At 60.5% G+C, this 23930-nt stretch overlaps 1 protein-coding gene across 1 annotated transcript in view; it reads right to left on the reverse strand.

The window, feature by feature from the left end:
• The window catches only part of KIF1A (kinesin family member 1A), a 44871-nt gene that overhangs the window by 3179 nt on the left and 17762 nt on the right, over positions 1-23930 (reverse strand). The window contains exons 15-48 of the mRNA XM_054166762.1: positions 21658-21737; positions 20909-20984; positions 18712-18791; positions 18317-18423; positions 17622-17705; positions 17354-17534; positions 17201-17273; positions 16865-16958; positions 16587-16735; positions 16249-16427; positions 16022-16159; positions 14832-15086; positions 11368-11486; positions 11201-11286; positions 10750-10888; positions 10429-10597; positions 10001-10091; positions 9540-9658; positions 9305-9360; positions 8519-8627; positions 8334-8400; positions 8161-8245; positions 7719-7824; positions 5794-5820; positions 2821-2935; positions 2449-2582; positions 2278-2339; positions 2041-2186; positions 1568-1780; positions 1351-1428; positions 953-1077; positions 662-808; positions 354-546; positions 161-279 (exon numbers count right to left, since the gene is read on the reverse strand). Coding sequence (XP_054022737.1) covers positions 161-279; positions 354-546; positions 662-808; positions 953-1077; positions 1351-1428; positions 1568-1780; positions 2041-2186; positions 2278-2339; positions 2449-2582; positions 2821-2935; positions 5794-5820; positions 7719-7824; positions 8161-8245; positions 8334-8400; positions 8519-8627; positions 9305-9360; positions 9540-9658; positions 10001-10091; positions 10429-10597; positions 10750-10888; positions 11201-11286; positions 11368-11486; positions 14832-15086; positions 16022-16159; positions 16249-16427; positions 16587-16735; positions 16865-16958; positions 17201-17273; positions 17354-17534; positions 17622-17705; positions 18317-18423; positions 18712-18791; positions 20909-20984; positions 21658-21737 — 4001 coding nt within the window. The remainder of the gene's footprint in view (positions 1-160; positions 280-353; positions 547-661; positions 809-952; positions 1078-1350; positions 1429-1567; positions 1781-2040; positions 2187-2277; positions 2340-2448; positions 2583-2820; positions 2936-5793; positions 5821-7718; positions 7825-8160; positions 8246-8333; positions 8401-8518; positions 8628-9304; positions 9361-9539; positions 9659-10000; positions 10092-10428; positions 10598-10749; positions 10889-11200; positions 11287-11367; positions 11487-14831; positions 15087-16021; positions 16160-16248; positions 16428-16586; positions 16736-16864; positions 16959-17200; positions 17274-17353; positions 17535-17621; positions 17706-18316; positions 18424-18711; positions 18792-20908; positions 20985-21657; positions 21738-23930) is intronic.

Consider the following 23930-nt stretch of genomic DNA (forward strand, 5'->3'; position numbering starts at 1 on the left):
TTTCTGCCTGCTGAGAGACGGTGCAGCTGCGTGCAGGTACTGCCCGTGGCTCGCCAGGGGGCTGCAGCTGGGACAGCACTGGAGGCAGGGCAGGGAGCATGCTTGGTTGCCCATGGATCTCCCCACAATGGCTTCCCATTCCCCCAGCTGCCCCCAGTACCTTATGGACCCAGCCAGGAGGGGGTTGAAGGCGTAGAGCCAGTCATGCATGTCCTTGTCACTGCTTGCCTGCAGCAGGATGCCTCGGTGCTCCGTGCACACCGCAAACGTGTTCGGGGTCTGCCAGGGGAGAGCCAGGGCTGAGTCACTGCCCAGGGGGCTGCACAGGGCAGGGCTGGCTCCCAGGGCCTTACCTTGAGCATGGCCTGCTGGTCCTCACTGTACTCCACCTGGGCCTTGGAGAGGTTGAGTATGGCCCTCTCAACCGTGTCCTTGTCTGAGTTGTAGATGTAGACATAGGGGCGCCGGACCACCACAAAGCGCTTCACCCACCCGTTGGTGTGGGGCTCCAGGAAGTGCAAGTAGCCCTTTTTGGAGACAATGGGGCTGCAGAAGGGATAGATGTAAGGGTGAGACACAGGCTGCCAGGAGATGGCAATGGTAGGGCACAGTCCTCCCAGTCCAAAGGAGCTCCCCAACTGTCTGCCCCAGCTGCTCCTACCTGACCCGGATCTCCTGGATGTCAGGCACCAGCAAACGCTGGGGCTCTTTGTCTTCCTCAGGCCGGCAGGCTGGGGACTTCTTCTGCTCTCCTTCTACTGCAGGTTCCAGGTCAGGGCTTTCAGCCCTGGAGGAGATCTGGGGTGGTCTGGGGAAGAAGGAGGCCAGGGGTGAAAGAGTGACAGCTGGGGAACAGCCATTGACCAAGACCATATCCCAGCGGTACAGCTGCCCTGCTTGGGGAGCACTGGGTTGTCCCCCGAACCTCTTGGCCATCTTCTGTGACTCTTACCTGACCTCCATGGTGTTGTAGCGTCCTTCCACCAGAGATGGGCAGGTTGAGGAGGGGGTGAGAGTGGTAACTCCAAGAGCTGGCATGGAGGGGTCTCTCATCAGGGTCACAGACATTTCAGACAGCTGTGGAGGTGTGGACCTGAGTTTCTGCCCGAAGCTGGGCACAGGCAAAGGACCAGATGCCTGCTCGTATGGAGAGAGGCAAGGTCTCTGGCCGGTGGGGTCCTCTGCTGGCATAGTCCCAAGTGTCACCAGCTCTGGGCACACCAGGGCAAGTGGAGGAAGCAGGGACCTCAGAGCAGGGACTACTCGCACCATGGTGCCCATCTGGTCCCTGCCCAGCCAGTACCCCCCAGCCACATGTCCCTCCTGGCCCTTGCCCCCCAGCAGCAGTACCTTGCTCTCGCTGGCACTGACGCAGACGTGGCTGTGGCTGTACTCCCTGTTGAAGGTGTGTGTCAGCAGGCGCAGGCACTGTGGAAAGAGGAGGATGAGGATGGGGCTGGAGACCCCTTCCTCTGCTGCCCTCCTCCTCTTGGGCTTTCTCCTGCCGCCCCATGGGAACCCCTTCCCAGCTTCATCCCCATGAGCTGAAGATACTGCAGGATGGTACCTTTACAGCCAGCTCCTTCTGCCTCTCACTGGGGGTCTCAGGGGGAGAGGTGCGGCCCTCAGGGGCTCCATCAGCAGAGAGCGGGGAGGAGATGCAGGAGGTACTTCGGGACTCAGAGTCCTCGCTGGAGCAGGGGGAGAGGGTCTCCAGGCCCAGGCGCTGGGTTGTCTCCAGCTTTTCACGCAGGAGCAGGTAGTGTCTTGTCTTCTCCACCTGGGCAGAGGCAGGCAGGCTCAGAGATGAGCCCTTATCCTCACCCACATCCTTTCAGGGACAGTGCTTTCCAGGCCTTCTGAGCCCCATCTGTTCACGAGCTTTGGGCCTGCTGGGACCCAGCTAGCAGCGATGCGCAAGGCAGCACTGGTGGCACAACCCCGCTCCTGCCTCCCCCCACAGCTGGGAAGGCTGAGAGCCAGTGAGGGGCTGAGATGCAGATTGCACCACCTTGGCCCATTCCTAGCCTGGACCCTTACTTCTTGCAAGAGGCTGAGTTTCTCCAGCTCCCACTGATGGTCGAGGATGAGGCTGTCGCTGCGGGGCCGCCAGCCAGCCAGGTTCTCCTCTCCCCGCACGTAGGCTACAGAGGTGTCCAGCACACGGCGACGCCGTCTCTGCATGCCTGTGGGGACAGACACACAGCCCTGACACCAACCACTGTGCTGTGCCTCGCAGCCTCATGGCAAACAGCTGGGCAGGGGCCTGGCACTCACCTGGGCTGCCAGCGTCGGCCACACGGCAGAGGCTGAGCTCATAGACTCCTGTCACGCGGTTGCTGTGAGCGAAAGGGGATGCAGCGTTACTGGATGCTGGCATTGCCCAGCAGGGCTCCAGTCCCTAGCTGATGGCTCTCCTCCCCCAGAAAGGCAGCAGCATCCCAGTACCTCTCAGAAGCCCGCAGGCTGCCACTGCCAAAAAGGTTGCGAATGGAGCGGGAAGCAGGAAGCTTGGCATCCCGGGAGTAGAAAACCATGCAGAAGTCTTTGGTGATGACAGCAGGCTGAGTGCAGTTCTCCATCTGCAGCAGGGCAAGGAAGGGGAGGCATCAGAGGGCTGCAGCTTGGCAGCCCAGCAGGTCTCTCCCATCCCTGGTGCCCAGCCATTTCCACTCCTGGGGTCCCATAAGGCCCCCAAACATCAGGGTGAATCCTGCACCCTGTTGATGTCAGTGCCAGATAAGGAGTGGTTCATGCTGGCTGCAGCTCGGCAGTGAGGGCAGTACCAGGCTTTGTATCGACCCCAGCTAAGGTCCTTGCCTCGATGTAGGCAGAGAGGGTGATGTAGATTTTCTCCCGGTACGGGGTGACACGGTTGAGCAGCAGCGAGTTGTGCATGGAGCTATCCCATGCTGCCTCAAACTGGTAGAAAGTCCTGGGAGAAAAGATACAGAGGTGGTAAAGCAACCCCCCCCATCGCCCCAGGGGAGTGAGCAAGAGGCCAGCGTCCCCCCTGCAGCCCTGCGGCAGCCCTGCGGGCACACAGGCACATGCACACGCAGGGGGACAGATGGGGACAGCCACTCCAGAGGACACAGGCTCAAGGCACAGGGGGACAAGGCATAGCAGGAGGAAGACACAGCACCCTCAAACGGCCAGTGGACCAGGGGTTTGGGGAAGAGAGGCTGTGGGAGGAGTGGGGGCTCAGCTAGGGTGCAGGCAAGGCAGGGCAGACTGGGAAGGCAGAGAAGAGCGAAGGAGGGTGCATGCCCCACCCCCATGCTCAGAGTGGGCAACTGCCACCCCCAGCACACTGGGGCTAAATCCCCACCGTCCAGCCCAGGGCATGCACCTCCTGGCCCCTTCCAGGAACAGCTGTCACTGGGTGACGATGGCCAGACGGGAAAGGAGAGAGGATGCTCAGCACTGGGGGGTTGCTGTCAGCCCAACCCTGGGAGACCACCCCCCTGCCATCAGCCAGGTCCCTTTCCCCAGCCCCCATCTGTCAGCCCTGAGCCTCAGAGGAATCCAGGGATAACCATGGTTTGGTGGCTAGTCCCTGTCAGGCTGTCTCCCCCAGGTCTTGCACTGCCCTGATCACCAGCCCCAGTTTCCCTGGGCTGCCTGACTCCCCTCACTGTGCATTTCGGTATCTCCCAGGCTGGGAGTGAGGGACACCCATCCCCACTTGCCTGGTGCCTTCAGGGTCCTGCAGAGGATGGTGCAGCCACTCAGAGCAAGAGCAGCAACCACCCTCTTCAGGTCAAGCAATCAAGGGTGGTGCGGACAGCAGGAGGCATCTGCGGTTTGAGAGCATGGGGGATCCTTGTTTCACCCCTGTCCTGCGCCTGGGCTTCCTCCGGGCCAGCCTTGGGCTTAAGGGACACTGCCTGGCCAAAGCCACACAGAGCTGCTGCAGCTCCAGCTCCTGCTGAGCATCCACAGGAAGCTGTGGCTCAGCTACACCTCCACATGCTTTGATGCTTTGACACATCCCCGAAGCAGCCCCCAGGCAGCTGACTGGCTCTTTGAACAAGAGCCAGGGCGGCTGGAGGGAGCAGGGAGAGGCTCTCAGCTGCCCCCGCAGCCGCAGAGGGAGAGCGATGCTTTCCGGAGGTGTACGAAGTGCACCCAAAAACCCCGCGTGAGACAGAGCCAAGGCGAGGAATCGCCTCGCAGACACAGGTCACTTGGGAAGAGTGTTCCCCAGGGAGGAGGAGGAGGAGGAGAGGAACCTCCAGGGAGCAGGAAAGAGCAAAAAGCAAGGGGAGGAGGCAGAGGAGAAAGAGAAAAGCAGGAGGGACCAGCCCGAGCGGGAGCGCGTGAAATACCTAGTGTCATTTCCCAAGGCAATGCTACCAGTGGAAGGCGACCCAGGGACAAACACACACAGGTACAGACACAGAGAGACGAGAGGTCAGAGCCGTGCCCGGCGGTGCTGGAGCAGGGCCGTGAGGAAGGGCAGGCCCTGGCAGGGGCACTCGCCCCATGTTGGCACCACCGGCTGAAGCAGCCCAGCTGGACTCTGAACCAGAGCCCAGAGGGAGCTTGGCAAGGGCAGACAGTTCACCTGCCTGGGTGAAACCCCTCTGCCTCCCACCTTCCAGCAACTGGGAAGTGACCACGTGTGCTCCCCATACCCTTAACATTGCCCCCGCTGCCATCCCAAGGGCAAGGAGCTCCTGCCTACCACGGTCCCCTTGGAATGTGCCCATCACGAGGCAGGACCAGCCATCTGACTGCCACCCACAGAGTGGGGAATCATTTCTTGGCCCATCCCCTGGTCCACAGGGAGCATCACTGTGATTGGAACCCACAGGCATAAGCCCAGAACCCCTGCAGCAGGGGGGTGGATCTGTGCTGGATCTGTCCCTCTGCACCTCCTGGCAGGGGACACAAGGTGCTGCTGGAGGGAGAACTCTGCCCTCAGGCATCTCTGAGCGTGACCAGCTTCTAGCTGCTATAAGGACAACATCCCAGGCAGAAAGCTCTGGAGCCCACTGGGACTCAGAAGACCCCAGACTCATTCTCTTCTTCTGCCGTGCAGTCCAGTGACAGGATGCCCCTCCTCCAGTGCCTCGGCAATGCTCCTGTCCAGAAGTGGGCAGCAGCCTCTGAGCTGGGTGGCTGTCACCCACACACTTTGTGCCAGGCTCACCCTGCAGTCGCCACTGAAGCTTCCTCTCCCCAAGCACACAGGGATACAGCCCTTATCACGAGCAGGCCGTGTGCCCCCTGCCGCACGCACACACTGCCCGTGTGCTGCACCTATACCCGCAGCACTGCTGTGCCCGGGGAGGGCAGGCACTCTGCATGCCGACACACAACCCAGCAGTGCTGCCATCATCACCAGGTGCCTGGGCGAGGGCTGGAAGCACCTTGAAGTCCCCACTGTGGTCTGCACCAGCCCTGCAGCTACTTCAAGTGGTGCCAGGGGCCAAGCTGAGGCTGGGGTGAGGGCAGTGGGGGGGTGGCACGCTCGGTGCCAGATGCCGGAGAGGTGGGAGAGCAGCGAAGTGGAAAAGCGATAAAAAACCCAAATCAGGCGATGGGGACGCAGGCGTGCGAGGGGCAGCAGCAGCCAGCGAGAGCGCGGCCCAGACGACAGCAGGAGGGGCCGGTGAGAGAGAGGTGCCAGGACGGGAGGGAGGAGGGAGGGGGCACGTGGAGGGATGGGGCTGGGTGTCCAAGTGCCGCCTCCGGCGGGAGCGAGCGAGCCCAGGCGAGAGAGGAGAAAGAAAGAAGGAAGAGAAGAGGGAGTGGAAAAAAAAAACCAATGGAAACAAATAATACCTAGGGATATCCGAATCAAGAAACTGCCTGCGGAAACACAAAACAGTCACATGTTAGTGTGGGCTCGGGGCAGCGGCGGCAGCAGAGAGCAGCGAGGGCGGACCCTGGGCACTGCCACCCGCGCCTTCTCCCTGGGTGCCCGGTGAAGGGATGGATGGGTGCTGGGAGGGAGCCGTACCGCTCTCCTGCTCTCCTCCTCAGTGGCTCCAGAGGACTAGGGAGGCTGCAAAGGGGAGCCAGGGCTGCTCTGGGCAATGGAGGCTCCATGGAGTAGGGCAGCAAAGCAGGGAGCGCAAGCAGCCAGGGAGGAGGGTGAAGCGGGCCCTGGCTCTACCCTCCCTCTGCTCCCCCTGGCAGGCTGCTGGGGCCGAAGCAGTGCACCTGCATGCGGGGTGGAAGCGGGGTGGGGGTGCTTGAGGCAAGCGCTCCTCGGCTTCCTGCACCCTCCTCTCCCTGCCTGGCCCTGGGCAGGATGGCCATGGGATGGGCACGGGGCACGATGGCACACAGCTGCCATCTGAGGCTGGCCCTGAGGCGCAGACCCTCTGAGCACGCAGGGGAGCCTCCCTTCTCCCTGCTTCTCTCCACACCTCCAGCATCCCCCCAGCCTGAGCTCTGTCCCCTTGCCCTTCAGGACATGGCGGGGGCGGGGAGACAGGAACAGAAGGCATGTCCCCCCTTCCAGGCTGCACCAGAGATGCTAAAGATCTGATCTGCTGTACCTAGGACCACCTAGCCAGATCAGCAGCTGACATAAACCAGCACAGCCTCAGGAACCCACGGGTGCCACAGCCACCCAGCTCCCAGCAGCCCAGCAAAATCAACACAGCTCTGCCAGGCAGAGCCCTCCTCACCTGACCATCCCCATCTGGCCTTGCTCCACTGTCCCTGCGACTGTGCCAAACTCTCCTGGTCCAACACTTGCACGCACACCTGACCCAGTGACTCAGCTCTGCTGCCTGGGTACAACATCTGCTGCTCCACTGTGCCCAGGAGCTGCCTCAGGAGCGCTGGAGAGTGGCACCTCCCATACAGACCTCCATCATCCCCCCACAGAACACCCAGCCTTGGGACAGGCCACCTTGGGGTGGTGGTGACCCTGAAGAAAAGGAGGGGAAAAGCTGTCCCCACACCAGGATGCTCCTACACCAGCAACTGCCACATGCATGGCCCAGGACTGGTCCCACTGCTCCCAGTGCTGCCAACGACTGTCCCCGTCACGTTGTGGCTGCCCACACGGGCACATTCTGCTCAGGGACCCCTGCCAGCCCCTGGTGTTTTGCCAGCAGAACTGGTACAGAGGAGAGCTCGGCCCTCCGTGCCACCACTGCCCCACTGCCACCACAGGACTCAGCCAGGGAGATCCTGGAGGTAAAACCCTTCCGGCCTCACTGCTCCCACACCTCTGCCACACCCCTGGGGACACAGCCCCCTGGGACAGAAGTGAGGGGACAGGAGTACCCAGAGTCTTCCAGCAGTGCTGAGCCATGGATTTAGTGCATCATGCACACACAGATGGGCACTGGCCACGGGCACCATGCGGCCCTTCAGTGAGTTCGTGACACAGGACAAACAGCCCTTGCAGGTCCCCTTCTAGCCACTGGTCAGAATGTCCTCCCAGCACCTGCACCACCACTTCTCCATACTAGGCAGTCACAGCTGCCACTGAAGAGCAGGATCCTCACCAAAATGCCCTGTAGTGCCCCAGCCTGGCACAGAGAGGCCTCATGGAGGAAAAAAACTGGGGCTGGCACCTCTGAACCCCAAAACCCTCTGCAGCTCCAGAAAAGCCCCTCCTCAAGGCAGCAAGAGGTTGGCAGGACCCTCTGGTGGGGCTGAGAGTCCCCCCAGGAGAGAGGGGAGCTCCCCACACCCCCTTCCAGCCTTCACCACAGTGGGGAGAGAGCAAGAGAAGCGTCACGCACCGGTCGTCTTGGGAGGGGCTGATGTAGCCAGAGGAGAGGATGTTCAGGGACAGGATGTTGGGGTCTATGAGAGACTCGTCTGCTTCTGGAGTGTTCCGAATACGGCCTGCAAGCACAGCAGAGGGCTGCTCAGGTGGCAGGAGGTGGCCCCGTGGGGGCAGGGGCAGCCCACCTGCCTTCATCTGCCCACAGTGCCCCCTCCCAGGCAGCAGCCACCGAGCGCTCAGTCCCTCAGGGCCAGGGTGGCTGGGACCAAGGCATCCTGTCCCCGCGGTGCCCCAGTGTCACCTGCTGGCAGCCGCTGCTTTGCCACTACATAGCCAGAGGGGAGACGAGGCACAAAGCCCCACCTGGGAATGTGGGTGAGAAACAGCCCCAGAGGATGCTTGGGAACTTGGGGGCTGGGGGTTGCTCACAGCCCACCCAGCCTGGCTCAGCTTACCCACGACCAGCTCCCGCACTTCCTTCCAGCGGATGAGGCTGCCCGTTTCGTGCACCAAAGTGACGGTGATCCTCCTCTGGATGCCCTGAGACCCGCCAGGCCAGAGGGAAACGAAGGTTAACACAGCCCCTGGCAGGAGCCCGAGCCAGGGCAGATCCTTGGGGAAGGAATACCTGGTGGAGGAGGAAGGTCCCGTGGCACGGCATGCCTCCACGGTGGTCCACAACAGCAGGGATGTAGCTGGAAGAGAGGATCGCAGCATGACACAGAGCTCCAGCAGCCTGTGGGCTGGTGCCAGGCACCGGAGGTGCCGAGGGCAAATCCCCCTCCCTCCACTCCCCTTCCTGGCAGGACTTACTCGCCATTGGCCTCCAGCTCACAGATCTCAAAGAAGACCATCAGGTCATACTTGCACTGGCATGGGCCAGCGCTGGGCCGAGTCATGGTGTTCAGCTTCGTGGCAGGCACTGTGACGGGTCAGAAAGACAGAGGTCAAGAGGAGCTTGCTGCTGATCTTTGGAGACAGAAGATGGCAGGGGACAGGTAGAGGAGGCAGGAGAGAATGCACAGAGGGGGATGGCCCAGGGACCCTCACTGAACACCCCTTGCCTTCTCCCATGCCAAATGTGGAGCAGCAAGGGCGTCAGGATGCAGCTGGCCTCACCCATCCCCAAAATGCACACCTTGAGCCCACAGCCTTGACATGGCCACATCCCAAAGCATGCAGCACTGCTCCAGGCACTGCTTGGGGATGGTGGCTCTGAGACAGCTGCTCCAGGACAGCCAGCAGGAGACTGCCCCTGAGCTGGTGTGGGGACCACACAGCAAACCATGGCACTTAACCAAACCCAACACCTTGGGGCTTGGCAGCCAGAGCATGTCAGGGACCTTGCAGTCCCTGCGGGGTGGCAATGCTGGGTGGGCGTCTGAGCCATCCAGGGTGGGCAGCCTCTTCCCTGCCACTCCATGGCTGGTGAAAAGGAGGCTCTCTATCAGTCAGGTGCTGCAGGAATTGGTGCCAAGTGCTTTCAGGTTCTTTGGTCTGGATTACATTTGGTGGTACCCCTGGAGTCCTAACCAGGCCCCCTGAGGAAAAGGATGAGGATCTTGGGCAAAGAGAAGAGCAAGAGGCCAGATCCTCTACCTGGTTTGGAGAGTGGCATCACACGGGGAAAGTGGCGCCGGGAGGGTCTCAGAGGGCTGCAGAGAGAACCAGCTTGGTTAAAGCATCCACAGGGACTCCTCAACCCAGGCAACTCCACTTAATGCGCTGGGGACTCACCTGTCCCCACCCAATCCCTTCCTCGGTCCCCAGGAAGCCAGATGCACCAAGTGCCCTCAAGGCACCCAGGGGCCAAGGGTGGCCTAGGGTCACCCACCTCAAGACATCCTTGCAGAGGGGTGGGAAGGGGTGCTGCTGGTAGTGCCCAAAGACTTCAAATACAATTGGCTGGCTCTTGATGTATTCAATGAAGGACTTGGTCACCTCCACAGCAATCTAAGAAGAGAAAGAGCCATTGATGGCACAATTTATCTGGGATAGGGATGCAGCTGGCATCAGACGTGGGTAGGTGAGAGGGTGCAAGCCTGTCTGATTCTCTGCATCTCTCACCCATCCTCTTCCCCGTGGCCTGGGGATGTTCTCCCCCACCGAGAACACTGCCATTAAATCCCAGGCACTTTGGGACTTTTTCTCATACATCCACCTTCTCTAAGGCTGTGACAGGCTGGGAAAGCCAGGAGGAAGCAGCTCCCGTGGGGAGAAGATCCAGCCAATGGTCCCACAGAGACCATAGCAGCCATGGGGGTCAGAGGGAGTGGACAGGAGTGGGGTACTCACATTTTGGACATGATAGAAGCCCAGTGGTGGCCCCCGTCCTGTGTTCTTCAAGGGCTCTGTTGAAAAGGCCTCATCGTGGCGATGGATGAAGCTGCGGAGGGAAGGAAGGTGGCTTAGGGGCTGTGGGACAGGAACATGCCAGAACAGCGTGAGGAGAAAGGGCAGAGACTGGAACAAGAGCCTGCTCTCTCTGAGGGGTCTGGCACAGAACCCCTCAAGCTGACGAGAGCATCTACCTGCCTTTCGCCAGCAAGCCAACAAGGTAGCAGACAAGCACATGGAGTCACCCTGCAGCCCTTGGCTTTGTCTCCCCAGCCATGAAGGGCTCAGAGGTGGGGGAGCTGGGCCTCCCTGATGTTCAGCGCCAGCCCCAAAGCGATGGCCAGAGCACAGGGGCAGTTGTAGGGCTGGAGGCCCCAAGGGCTCACTTGAACTGGCAGAAGATGTCTGCATATTCTGCAGAGATGCTGGAGGCTTGCAGGACTGTCACACGGAAAGTGAAGGTGCTGCCCAGCTTCAGGTGGTCCAGAGCAGTCTCCAGAGGCCCATCTGGTCCAGGCTTCTCTGGGCTGTCCAGGAGAAGGTCCTCTGGGGTCACTGAGGGTTTCAGAAAGGCAAGAGGGTCAACCCCTCGGTGTCTGCCAGCAGCCTCACAAGGGGGCAACAGGCTTTTGACCCTTGGGTAGGCACGGCAGGCTGGATGCCAGGACGGGAGACCACTCTCCAGCTGCCTGTCGGCACCCCCTCACCTGCACAGGTGTTGTTGTTGACTTCATCAGCAGAGGGACCCACGTCGCTGACCTGGCCCTGCCCTTCAACGATGCGCAGCTCCTCCTGGGAGGTCCCCGAGCGAGACATCCCCACGGCTGGGCACGACTCTGACTGGAACTGTGCCAGGAGTGGGGCTCAGGGATGATGATGATCCCCAAGGTGATCCTGCTTGTGCTGCCACCACCACTCGAGCACCAGGGCACCTCCAGGTCTCCCCTCCACCCCACGGCAGCGGCCCGAGATGTGGGCAAGAGCAGGACGCAGTGATGAGTGCCAGAGGGCTGGGGGCTACTGAGTGGGTTGGGAGCACGATGCCACTCAGCCTGATGCCCGCACCTCTGCAAGCCCATTGATTCCCATGCCCCCGCTGCTGTGGCAAGCAAGGCCTGCGGTGCCCGGGCACCCACCAAGGGCTGGCTGCTGCCCTACCTTCTCGAAGTGCTGGTCATCGAAGGAGATCTTGGCCATCCCCGACTGCCGCACACCAGAGCCATAGTCGGGGGCTTCTTCATCCGCTGGGGGAGGGATGGCAGTGAGGCGGCGCAGGGGGCGGGGGGCACGCGAAGGGCAGGTTTGAGGTGGGGTCTCCCTCCTACCTGAGATGGCCTGAACGGCCACACGCAGGAAGCCCTTCACCTCGCCCTTCTCGCTGACAATGGCCACGCGGTGCACCAGCGGCACAGGGTAGAGCAGGTTGCTCAGGTAGACGAAAGCCCTGCCGGAGAGGGGGGACACACAAACGGGGCAGGGTCACTGCTCCCACCCGCCGGCCCCTGGCACAGCTGGTGCGGCCGCCGGCGGCCGAGGTCCCAGGACACCGCTCCCGGCGCGACCACAGCGCTGCAAAGCAAAACTTAAAAGAGAAGGCAGCCAGGGCCAGCCGAGGGGCAGGGCAGCAGCAGGCGGGCAGCGTGCCACGGGCAGCGCGCGAAGCAGACAGGGCTTGCCTACCTCTGCAGCTGCCACCTCTGTGCTGGGCAGGGAGGGGAGGGGGCCGCGCTGGTGCCACCATGAAGCTGGGAGGGAAGAGGATGTTCTCTGCGGTGGAGAGCCGGAGGACTAGGGCAGGAGATGCTGCAACATGACTTGGGGGGCGGCTGCAGAGTTACCGTGAGGGGTACAGGGGCAAGGCAGAGGTGGGAAGGGAAAAGGGAGGTAAAGGCCAGGAGCAAAGAAGGGGAGAGGAGGAGGTCCTGGTGGGAGAACAGAAGCCACCAGAGATGAACCTGCCAGCAGGGCTCTGGCCCCAGCTCTGCTCCCAGCGTTGCAGGACCACTGGTGGCTGCAGGTCGCCTTTGCCTGTCTGGGAGGGAGGCTGTGTGGTGTGGCTGGCAGTATGGATGGTGTGTGTCCCCCGGCCTTATCCCTTCACCTGCGTGGCTGTGGGGTCCCAAGCTGCCTGCCAGCACGTCACAGGAACGGCATGGCCAGCTTCCCCCTGCGGGCGAGAAGGGAGCTGCCCAGGTCCAAGCCTCCTCACTGTCCTCTATGGCATCCGGATCACTGGTGCTGCAGTGCCACACCAAGGTCCAATATAACAGCTGCACCACATCTCTGCTAGCACCTCCTGATAGGCCACCATTCTCTGTTTCTCAAGTGTTTTGTCTCTTGCCACCTTCCTCAACCTTGCTGCCAACCGACTTGCCATCTGATGGTCTTCCTGGCACTCTGGCAATGCTCTGGCACTGGCAACGTGCCATGCCCTCAGCAGTAACAAGTCATGTCCGCAACCTCTGGCTCCCTGCCGAGAGATGCCAACTACTCTTGCCTGTGGGGTGGCCCCACTCCCAGCAAGAGGGTGCAGGATGCCCAGCACCCCTCCCCAGGGTGCCCACCAGCATCTTGACAGGCAGCATTTTCAGGTATCATGGGATGGCGTGGTGTTGGGGCTGGCCAGGACACTTCTGCTTCAGAAGGCTCCCATGAGGGTTCCATCTCCAGGTGGCTGGCAGTGCTATGCATGACGTACCCACCTTGCAGGTGTCTGTAAATACATCCAGCTTCACTCAAAGGTGCCCAGGGGGCTCTTGCAGGAGACTCCATCCCCACATTTGCAGACTGAACCCCCAAGTCCAGAGGTTGTCCCTGGTGTGGTGACTGCCATTGACCTCCAACTGCTGCTTGAGGCTTTTTCCACACAAAGCATCTCCAAAGACTCAAGTTGTGGAAGCAAAGGTAATGCCCCATCACTGTCTCCTGCCAGGCCTGTCTCACCACATCTCTTCTTGGAGGCCACCAGGGACTGTGCAGTCCCGCTAGGACTTCCCAGCCGGACTGCATGCCTGGGGCAGAGCCCTGAGACCATGGGGAGCATAAGGATCTGGGGGTGCCCACCCACCCAAAATTGAAGGACAGCTGGTGTTGAAGCCAAGGAAGTGGAGAGGGAGGAAAGGGGGGGGGGGGGGGGATGGGGACGGACAGGCAAGAGGGGGACAAGTGTGTCACTAGAGGAAGGAGGTCAGGGATGCTAACCACAAGATTGGTGAGGTGCAAAGATGGCATGCTCAGACCAAAGAAAAGCCTCTCCAAAGGAAGACAAAAGGGAAATAATCCCAATTTTCGCTAAAGCTTTGGATAGAGCCAGTAGCTAAAAAAACCCAAACCAACAAATGAAACAAACCAAGAAAACTAAAAAGAAAAAAGAAAAAGAAAGAAGAGAACTCAAAGACAAGGATCCAATCATAAACCAATCCAAGCACACTTCACAGGAAATGTGGCCGGCAGAGCTGCTGCGCGGGGAGCCGTGCCCAGGGCAGACTCAGGAGGCACCAAGCTCCGGGGAACCTGCCCCCGGCACAGAGCGAGGCCGCTGCTGCAGGGCCTCCTGGGGGGGGGGGGTTGAAGTGCCCCCAAGAGTTTTTTGGTTGGTTGGTTGTTTTTTGGTGTTGTTTTAAACAAGAAAAAAATGGGGGGTAAAAATTAAAAAAAAAAAGGGGAAGAACCCAGCTCTTTCAGTCTGAGGCTGCAGGACTCTTACCCCACCTCCACCCTCTCTGCCTGCACTGCTCCTCCTCCTCCACACCTCGCTGCCTGCTCCCTGCCTGGCAGGGAGAAATCTGACTTTAGCTCATGGAGGAAGAGAAGCTCCAACTCCACCCCATTGGGGCAGTCTCAACAGGGAGAGGTTCGCTGTCATGAGCCTCTCAGGCTCCTGCTTGGAGCAGAGGCTCCAGGACCAGCTCCAGGTGCACATCCCCTTGGGAAAACCTCAGAGCAGAGCTGACGGCACCACATCCTACTTTGGGGATGGGCAGACTATGATGGGGTTTGGCAGCACAACTGTTTTTTTCAGGGGTTCTTGGGCTTCTGCAGGCCAAGGCTGATGGAGCCCAGCAGTGCCTCCTGGCCGACAGGTACGAGAAATCAAAGCTGTTCATCCTTGGCCAGAGCCAAGGTGGAGTTGGAGCCTGCACCCCACAACCTCCCTGACCAGCTCCCATGCCAAGCCAGCAGGGGTGGCTCCAAGCCAAGCACTGGGTATGAATGGCAAGAGAACATGTCACTTTTTGCAGAGGCCTCCTCTCCCCCTGAGCTCAGCTCTTCCCACACTCAACTCAGCTCCGTCCCCCCCGACCACTAGGGACCTCCAAGCCACCAGGTCTGGAGGTTCTCACACTGACCAACACAGCCAGGACAGCAAAGCTGGTGCCAGAGGCATGCATGGCTTCAAAACGTCTGCATGTCCCCAGCCAGCAGTGCCACAGGGGCCACCTCAATCTGGGTAGAAGCTCTCCCTGGGGCAGCAATGCCCATGACCAAGACAGCCACCTGTCTCATTTGGTACTGGAGAGGCAGCAAAACTCCCCTTTTAGGGGCCACCACGAAGAGGGACCTGCCTGAACGGACTCCAGCAGAGCTGGCGCTGTCCACCTTCCCTGCTCTCCCCTGCTGCCGCCTACCTCGGTGGGCACCTCACCGAGTGCCCTGGGCTCAGCAGCAATCCTGGCCGGCCAGCCACCCCCTGTGCCTCCGGGACGCTGGGAGGTGGTGTCCGGAAGCAGGCCCCTCAGGTGAAAGAGCTAAGTTCCTTCCCAGCATGCTCTCCTGAGACCTCACCAACCTTCCTACTAAACTGAACAGGGGGGAGCGGTCGTAAAACGGATCCCGGCCATCGCACAGCGGGCACTCCGGAAAGATGTCTTCCTCCAGGTCCTCTGCCTCCTCCTCCTCCTCCTGCCCCTGGTGCTGCTCGTCAGCAGGCTCGGTGATGTCGGAGTCGGGGTTCGAGAAGGTAGGGGAGGGGGTGAGATCAGCCATGCGCTCGCTCATGCATGTGTTGAAAAGAGGAGAGCTGTTGCAGCCAGAGATATCTGAACTAAGGTTAGTACAACAAGATAGAAGACAGGTTAACACCAGCTGGTCCAAACAGAGACTGAGAACAGGAATTGTGCTTTTGGTTGGGTTTTTTTTGCTTTTTCTTATTGGTTGGGTTTTTGGGTGGGATTTTTTTCCGCTTAAACCAAGGGATATTGGGAAATAAAGACCTGCTCATCAAGTGCAGCTCCAAAGGAAGCTATCAATGGCTGTTGCCTAAAAAGGGCGGAGAAAAGAGTGACCCAAGGAATGGTACAAACAGTGGGGACTCCCCTCGTTGGCTTTGCAGGCTACGTGGGGACAGAGCAGGTGGCACAAGGCTCGCTGCCACCCTGCCGCCGAAGGGAATCTCTCCATGTGCCGTGACACAGGGATGATGCCTCCACGGCTGGTGCCGTTCATTGGGCCATGTGGCTCAGACTCCTGCTCCCCATGCCTGCCAGGGCAGACCCCTCTCCAAGGCGGCCCAGCCTTGTCTCCAGCACTGCACCAATCCAGCTGGCATGCGGGAAGCGCACGGAGACGCATGGCACACACCAGACAGACGGATATGGATGCTCGGACACCGACACGTGCACAGGGACACGTGCACAGGGACACGTGCCCACCGGGGCAGACGTGGTGACGGCACAGGTTCTCTGCCCATGGACAGCCCCAGCCCCCTGCCCCCCACTGCAGCCAGACAAGAGCCCCTGCCTTGCAGCATGGTGTTAAGGCAGGCACCAGGAGGATGGCTCAGGGGTCCCTCAGGGTCCCAGCAGCCAACATGGAGGAGAGCCATGGCAGGCAAAACAGACCCTGAATGGCACGGGGAGGGCAGCACATCCTCCCCGGTGGCCACGGGCAGCTGCAGGTCCTGCCGGCAGCGCAGGCAGCCTGCAGGCTGTGGGCTGTGGGTGGGGCCCAGCCATGCCTAGAAGGAGCCGAGGCGCTCACCTGCCCACCAGCCTGAACCAAGGGAAACGGTCGTAGAAGGGGTCCCCACCGGTCACCACGTTGTCACAGTCTTCCATGACGCTGGAGGGCACCTCTGCCGCTCGGTCGTACATCTCACGCATCAGGTCCAGGCGTTGCCTGCGGGCAGAGCCAAGTGCCATAGTTAGCGGTGAGAAACTGGACTGAGGCTGGGCAAGCCCTTCCCATCATAGGCATCATTTGCCCACCTCAGCTTCTCCAGAGTCCAGTAATGTGTTGCCCCATTCTTCTGGTCCTGCACCTCCACAGCCACAATGGTCCGGGGGAATGGCCTCTTCTCCCGGTCCTTGGCAGCATCAGGAGGCAGCAGGTCAGGAGGGAGAGGCGAGTACAGCGTGTCTGTGAGGAGCACAAACTGGAACTGGACCTGGAGAAGGGCAGAGGGGGACACTGAGTCACCCAGAAGGACAGCAGGCTCCAAGTGGTGTCTTCAGCAATCCCCTCCTCAACACTCCCCCAGATGCCCAAGCTTGTGGCTTCTGATGTGGGTGCCACAGCAAGCCAGAGGGGAGGCACAGGCCCCCACCTTCTTCTTCAGCTCCACGCTGATGGCATTGGCTTCCTTGAGGAAGATGGCATTGCCCCAGAGCAGGTCCCGAAGCGAAGTGAATTGGTACCACTTCCACTTCCTAAAGGCCCAGAGGGCCAGCTCGAACTCCCGCTCCGTCCACTGCACTGTGGGGACATGAAGGGACAGTCACCCTGCTGCCAGGAGGGAAAACATCACTGCCCAGGAGACCCGTGGTCCACTCTTCTTCCTCCCACAGAGAGCTTCAAAATCTGGTGGTGACATTCAGCCCTCACCTTCATCCTCGGGTTCTTCCTCGTCCTCATTTGCCTCAGGGTAATATCTAGAGTCCATCTGCTTCTGCAGAGCCTCCAATTTGCTCTCATAGTCCTGGGGGAAGCATAGAGAGAGATGACACTACCCACAAGATGTGACCTTGCTGCCACATAGTCCTCCCTGCCCCCATGCAGGAGCCCAGCCTTCTCCCTTCTCTTGACCCACATTACGGGGACAGCCTCAGGGACAACAGGTTTGCCCTTCATTTTAGGACACACAGAGCCATGCCATGCAAACTTCTGCAGGGCTCAGTCAAGCCTGGGAAGTTTGAGAAGCATCAGATCCTGGCCACCTACCAGTCTCTGCTGCTCAAGAAGGTAATTCGCCTCCTCTCGCTCCCTCCGGTACTGGTCCTCCAGTTCCTGGAGCCTGGGAGGAATAGAAAAGGAGAGAATGACCACCCTGGGGGTAGATACCCAGCTCCCCATTGCCATAGCCCATGCCCTCACCGCTGCTCCATCTCCTGCTTCATGTCAATGCCCTGTTTCTCCAGCAGCTCTCTCTGGGCAAAGGCCCAGTCCACGGGCTCGGCGGGGGTCTCTGCACAGGGCGTCCGCTCCCGCTCCTGCCGAGCCTGCTCAGGGTGGTTGAAGCGGAACACGTGGCTCTTGCCCATGATGATGCGGTTCCCTGCAGGGGAAAGCAGCTTCAATGCAGGCCAGCAGGCAGGGCCCTGTGGGATGGACCAGGGCTGGTGTGCCAGCTCCAGGGACCCACCTGAGCGCAGGACACTGGGCTCCGTCACCTTTTTGCCATTCACATAGGTGTCAGCACCTTCGCAGGGCTCCAGGGTCACAATCACTGCAGTGTGGGGAGAGAGGGAGGGAAGGGAAGGTGGAAGCAGAGGGAAAAATCCTGCATCTCCTGCCCTGCTGCTCCTGCAGCCTCAGAAAGGGAGAGCTGCCCCAGCTGGCACCCCAGATGTGGAGAGATGGACACCAAGGTACCCTCCAGCAGCATCCACACCCAGAGCAACCAATGGGGCTCAGCCAACCTCATGTTAATCAGGGCAGTCCCAAGGATTGAGAATGGCTGGACACTAGAATGTGAGAGGAGATCAGGGCTTCCAGCAGGCATATCCAATCTCCCAGGCTGATCTCCCATAGCCCTTCCACCCCTAGGGGTCCTGCCAGTTTAGGGGTTGGACTGTGTTCTGCATCTTGGGTGAGTGATTAATCTACGGCCTGCTCTTCCATCCTGCCCTATCTCTCTGGGTTGTCTCACCATGGCAGCCTTACACAGACTCCCCTCCAGCCAGCTGAGGGCTGTATTTCGCTCCGGAAGCAAGGTGAACACCACAGCCCTGCAGGAGAGCCCCACGAGTCTGAGGAGGTCAGGACCTCGGGCTGGGGCAGGTGCTGGGGAAGAAGCAGGGTCCCGGGGGAGGCGGAGCCCCTCCAGACAAAGAATACCTTCGCCCCCGGTTCTGGTGTCGCTGCGGAAAAGGCAGTGCTCCTCCTTGATGAAGTGCCCACTGAGAACGATGTCCTGCCTCTTCTCCGCATCTTCTCGCCCAACCCTGCCGCAAGGAAACTCAGCTCAGTGCTTCCTCAAAGCAGCCCCTCGCTGAGCCTCTCCCAGAGCCACCCGCGGCACTGACAGGAGCCAGCCTGGATGCACAGCAGGACCAGCGTCCCCAGCAAGATGACCAGCAGAACACATCCCGCTTGCACGGCTGTGGCCTTTTGGGGATGCCCTGGGAACAGTGCTCAGCCTGGGGACAGCTGTCACCCTGCTGCCCTCCCAGATGTGTCAGGCACTGAGATATAAGCTAGGCTCCCGCCGCTCCCCAGGACATGGCCCTCACCTTGTTATCCCATCCTTGATGTAGTAGAGAAGACATTCAGACATGAGTGGGTCCTCATTGAGGTTGACCAAGTGAGGTGTCTGGGAAAGACAAACAAGGAGTCACTCTGGTGCATCCCATGTTCCCAGGCACTGCAGAATCTCCCAAGGGAGGTGGGAACTCAGCAACACCTCACTGCACATGGAGAGGCTCTCCTGCCCTCTGTAGCTCTAGGACAACATGCCCAGGCAGGTACTTTTCAGGGGGCACTGCAGAGAACTGAGCAGCCAAGATGGGCATTACCTGCCTCCACACACCTCCTTGCTGTCCTCCTCAAGGAGCCAAGTCCTGTGCACCCTTCCTGGGGCTGCCTTCGAAAAATTGCATTGCAAACAGGCCCACCATGGAGAATCCCTGATAAGGTTTAGTATCTCCTGGGGCAGGAGTCTGCTCACTTGTACTGTGTGTCCACAGGTCCTTGCCTCACCACAACCTCCAGCTCCACTGTAGGCAGCGTAGATGAGGCAGAGACGTGTCACCTGTAGTGGCTGGTTCAGGATAAAAGGAACTCCAAGTGCCAGTTTTCCTTCACTAACAGTACAAGGAGAGGTGAAGCACTCAAAAGAGCAGGTCCCAGAGCAGAGGTTCAATGAAAAGTAATTGAGACCTGAAGCCATATCTCCAGGTTGAATTTCACCCCCTGGTCTCCTTCCTAACAGGTCCCTCCCATCACTTTCTTCTCCTGGGTCACAAACCATTTTGTTCTTGATGAGAGAGAAGTTTCACCCATGGCCACAGACCAGCTGCAGCTAGCTTATCTCACCCTATCTTAGGCTGCTGTGTTTGCACCCTCAGGCAACAGGCAAAGCCCTGGAAGTAGCAGCAGGTAGAGTTCTGAGTTTCCCAGAAATAAGAAGAGAGACCACAAGAAATGTCTCCTCAGCCCAGCATGCAGAAATTTTCCTGTCATACCAATGCTACAAACCCTCGCTGTCAGGGAGACACTCACTCCAAGGAGTTGGGGAGAGCTGGAGATCAAGAGGAACACAGATTCTTCTCTACAGTGGCTGGCAGGAAGAATTCAGCCATAAAGTTTAGCCTTGGGCCCCAGACTCCAGCCTGAAGGTTTTCTCAAGGTCTGCAAGGCTGGCTAATAGAAGGCAGATGCTCTACCATCCACTGAGCTCCTTGGAGATGTAACCACCCCAGCAACAGGACAATAAAGTCCTGCCCTGCTTTGCTCTTATGAAATGGAAGTTTGCAGGCTGTACATGCCAGCCTTCCTTGCCAGCCACTGCGTAAGTCAGAGGATTTTCCACCCATCAGACAACTGAAGAGCAAGGAGGCACCAAAAGCACCACAGCAATGTCCCACCCCTAGAACCAACCTGCTTTGGGGAATAAAGCCCCACACTTTCTACACAAAGGTCTGGGGTCCTAAAAGGCAGCAGCTGAGACAAGAACGAGAAACAAAAATGATGTCCTAAGAGCCACGCTAGGGCACGCAGGGCAAAGGTCCCAGAGCCTTCATCCCTGGGTGGCAACACCTCAGCTAGGGACACAGGTGTCTGCTAAGACACATGGCCAAGCCAACCAGCATCAGCTGCCAGGGAGCTCTTGGAGCACCCTCAGGGCAGCAGAGATGAGCACTTGCTCGTGCCTGCCCGTGCTGCTCTGAAGGATCCACAGGGGGTGGTAAACTGCACATCCCCACCGCGGTGGTTGTACAGCCCAGTGAGGGGCAGCAATGTGCTGTAACTGCTGCTTGGCAGGGTTCTCTGGCACACAAACTCTTCGGGGCATGGCCAGTATTTGCTTAGGAAGCACTTTCCAGGGTGCTGGAAGCAATGAAAGGTATGGAATGTTTCCACACTCACATTTCTCAGCAAAGGACTTGTGATTCCAGGGGCAGCAATGTCAAACAGCCCAAAGCGTGGATTTTGATAAGCTGATCCTGAAGCCCAGCACAATGACTGTCAGCAAAGCCTAATCTGAACAGGGACAGCACACAGGCAACAGGGACTGGATATTTAGACACATTTCCCCTGATGTTTGTGCCCAGCAGGGTCAACACCAGGATTTCACTGTAGGTTTCAGAGCCAAGAAGAGCAAATGAAATCTTTGGAGCTGGCCATGAGTGAAAGGGCAAGTGAGAAGGGTGCTGCAGGGGTACAAACTAGCCTTCCTTTGCCAGGAAGAAGAGAATAAGATGATCCTACCTTTTTAGGAGAGAAAACACCCAAGGTGCCTCCGTCCTCCCTCATGGCCACCCCCATTTCAGCCAGCAATGCCTCCCTGAAGGAGCAAGGGAAAGAAGAGCCTGTCAAAGCCTCTGGTTTGCCCACAGATCATAGCCATAGAGCTTGCTCTGTGCCTCAGCAGTGTTTCTCACAGAATGGTGGGTGTTAGACCTCTGGAGAGCACCTAGGTCAACCCCCCTGTTAAAGCAGAGTCACCCAGAGCAGATTGCACAGGAACATGTCCAGGTGGATTTTGAAAGTCTCCAGAGGAGAAGACTCCAAGACCTCCCTGGGCAGCCTGCTCCTGTGCTCTGTCACCCTCAAAGGAGAGAGGTTTGTCTTTTAGTTCAAGTGAAACCTCCTGGGTTCTGGTTTGTACCTGTTGGCCCTTGTTCTACCACTGGCACCACTGAAGAGTCCAGCCCCATCCTCATGACCTCCACCCTTTAGATATTTGCATGCTTGATTCCCCCCTCAGGCTGCTCTTCTCCAGGCTAAACAGTCCCAGGTCTCACAGCCTCTCCTCCTGTGAGAGCTGCTCCAGTTCCCTCAGCATCTTCGTGGCCCTGTGCCAGACTCTCTCCACAGCAGACCACATCGGTGCAAGCTAACATGGTGGGGTCTGGAGTGTCCAGGGGACAGCCAAGGTATGGCTGGATGGCAGAAGGAAAGGAGATGCCTGGGGAACCCCATCCTGTTACATCTCCTCTTTACCCCAACCCACCCACCTCTCCATCCGGATCGCTTCCGTTCTCCGCAGCTTTTCCTCCCATGTCTCATTCAGCTCCGCGATGATCTTCTCTGTTTCCTGGCAAGCGAGGAGTTAGCAGGGAGTTAGCAGATCCCACGGGCAGCAGGCCTGCCTGCTCCGCCTGGCACCGCCCAGCACACCTGCCTGCTCCGCCTGGCACCGCCCAGCACACCTGCCTGCTCTGCCCAGCACACCTGCCTGCTCCGCCTGGCACCGCCCAGCACACCTGCCTGCTCTGCCTGGCACTGCCCAGCACACCTGCCTGCTCTGCCCAGCACACCTGCCTGCTCCGCCTGGCACTGCCCAGCACACCTGCCTGCTCCGCCTGGCACCGCCCAGCACACCTGCCTGCTCTGCCGAGCACACCTGCCTGCTCCGCCTGGCACCGCCCAGCACACCTGCCTGCTCCGCCTGGCACTGCCCAGCACACCTGCCTGCTCTGCCCAGCACACCTGCCTGCTCCGCCTGGCACCACCCAGCACACCTGCCTGCTCTGCCCAGCACACCTGCCTGCTCTGCCCAGCACACCTGCCTGCTCCGCCTGGCACCGCCCAGCACACCTGCCTGCTCCGCCTGGCACCGCCCAGCACACCTGCCTGCTCTGCCGAGCACACCTGCCTGCTCCGCCTGGCACCGCCCAGCACACCTGCCTGCTCCGCCTGGCACCGCCCAGCACACCTGCCTGCTCTGCCCAGCACACCTGCCTGCTCCGCCTGGCACCGCCCAGCACACCTGCCTGCTCTGCCCAGCACACCTGCCTGCCTCGCCTGGCACCGCCCAGCACACCTGCCTGCTCTGCCCAGCACACCTGCCTGCTCCGCCTGGCACTGCCCAGCACACCTGCCTGCTCCGCCTGGCACCACCCAGCACACCTGCCTGCTCTGCCCAGCACACCTGCCTGCTCCGCCTGGCACCGCCCAGCACACCTGCCTGCTCCGCCTGGCACCGCCCAGCACACCTGCCTGCTCTGCCCAGCACACCTGCCTGCTCCGCCTGGCACCGCCCAGCACACCTGCCTGCTCTGCCCAGCACACCTGCCTGCTCCGCCTGGCACCGCCCAGCACACCTGCCTGCTCTGCCCAGCACACCTGCCTGCTCCGCCTGGCACCGCCCAGCACACCTGCCTGCTCTGCCCAGCACACCTGCCTGCTCCGCCTGGCACCACCCAGCACACCTGCCTGCTCCGCCTGGCACTGCCCAGCACACCTGCCTGCCTCGCCTGGCACCGCCCAGCACACCTGCCTGCTCCGCCTGGCACCGCCCAGCACACCTGCCTGCTCTGCCCAGCACACCTGCCTGCCTCGCCTGGCACCGCCCAGCACACCTGCCTGCTCTGCCCAGCACACCTGCCTGCTCTGCCCAGCACACCTGCCTGCCTCGCCTGGCACCGCCCAGCACACCTGCCTGCTCTGCCCAGCACACCTGCCTGCTCCACCTGGCACCGCCCAGCACACCTGCCTGCTCCGCCTGGCACCGCCCAGCACACCTGCCTGCTCTGCCGAGCACACCTGCCTGCTCCGCCTGGCACCGCCCAGCACACCTGCCTGCTCCGCCTGGCACCGCCCAGCACACCTGCCTGCTCTGCCCAGCACACCTGCCTGCTCCGCCTGGCACCGCCCAGCACACCTGCCTGCTCCGCCTGGCACCGCCCAGCACACCTGCCTGCTCTGCCCAGCACACCTGCCTGCTCCGCCTGGCACCGCCCAGCACACCTGCCTGCTCTGCCCAGCACACCTGCCTGCTCCGCCTGGCACCGCCCAGCACACCTGCCTGCTCTGCCCAGCACACCTGCCTGCTCCGCCTGGCACTGCCCAGCACACCTGCCTGCTCCGCCTGGCACCGCCCAGCACACCTGCCTGCTCTGCCCAGCACACCTGCCTGCTCCGCCTGGCACCGCCCAGCACACCTGCCTGCTCTGCCCAGCACACCTGCCTGCTCCGCCTGGCACCGCCCAGCACACCTGCCTGCTCTGCCCAGCACACCTGCCTGCTCCGCCTGGCACCACCCAGCACACCTGCCTGCTCTGCCCAGCACACCTGCCTGCCTCGCCTGGCACCGCCCAGCACACCTGCCTGCTCTGCCCAGCACACCTGCCTGCTCCGCCTGGCACCGCCCAGCACACCTGCCTGCTCTGCCCAGCACACCTGCCTGCTCTGCCAGGCTCTGCCCAGCACACCTGCCTGCTCCGCCTGGCACTGCCCAGCACACCTGCCTGCTCTGCCCAGCACACCTGCCTGCTCCGCCTGGCAC

Source organism: Dryobates pubescens, chromosome 13, assembly GCF_014839835.1.
Source record: "Dryobates pubescens isolate bDryPub1 chromosome 13, bDryPub1.pri, whole genome shotgun sequence".
Taxonomy (NCBI): domain Eukaryota; kingdom Metazoa; phylum Chordata; class Aves; order Piciformes; family Picidae; genus Dryobates; species Dryobates pubescens.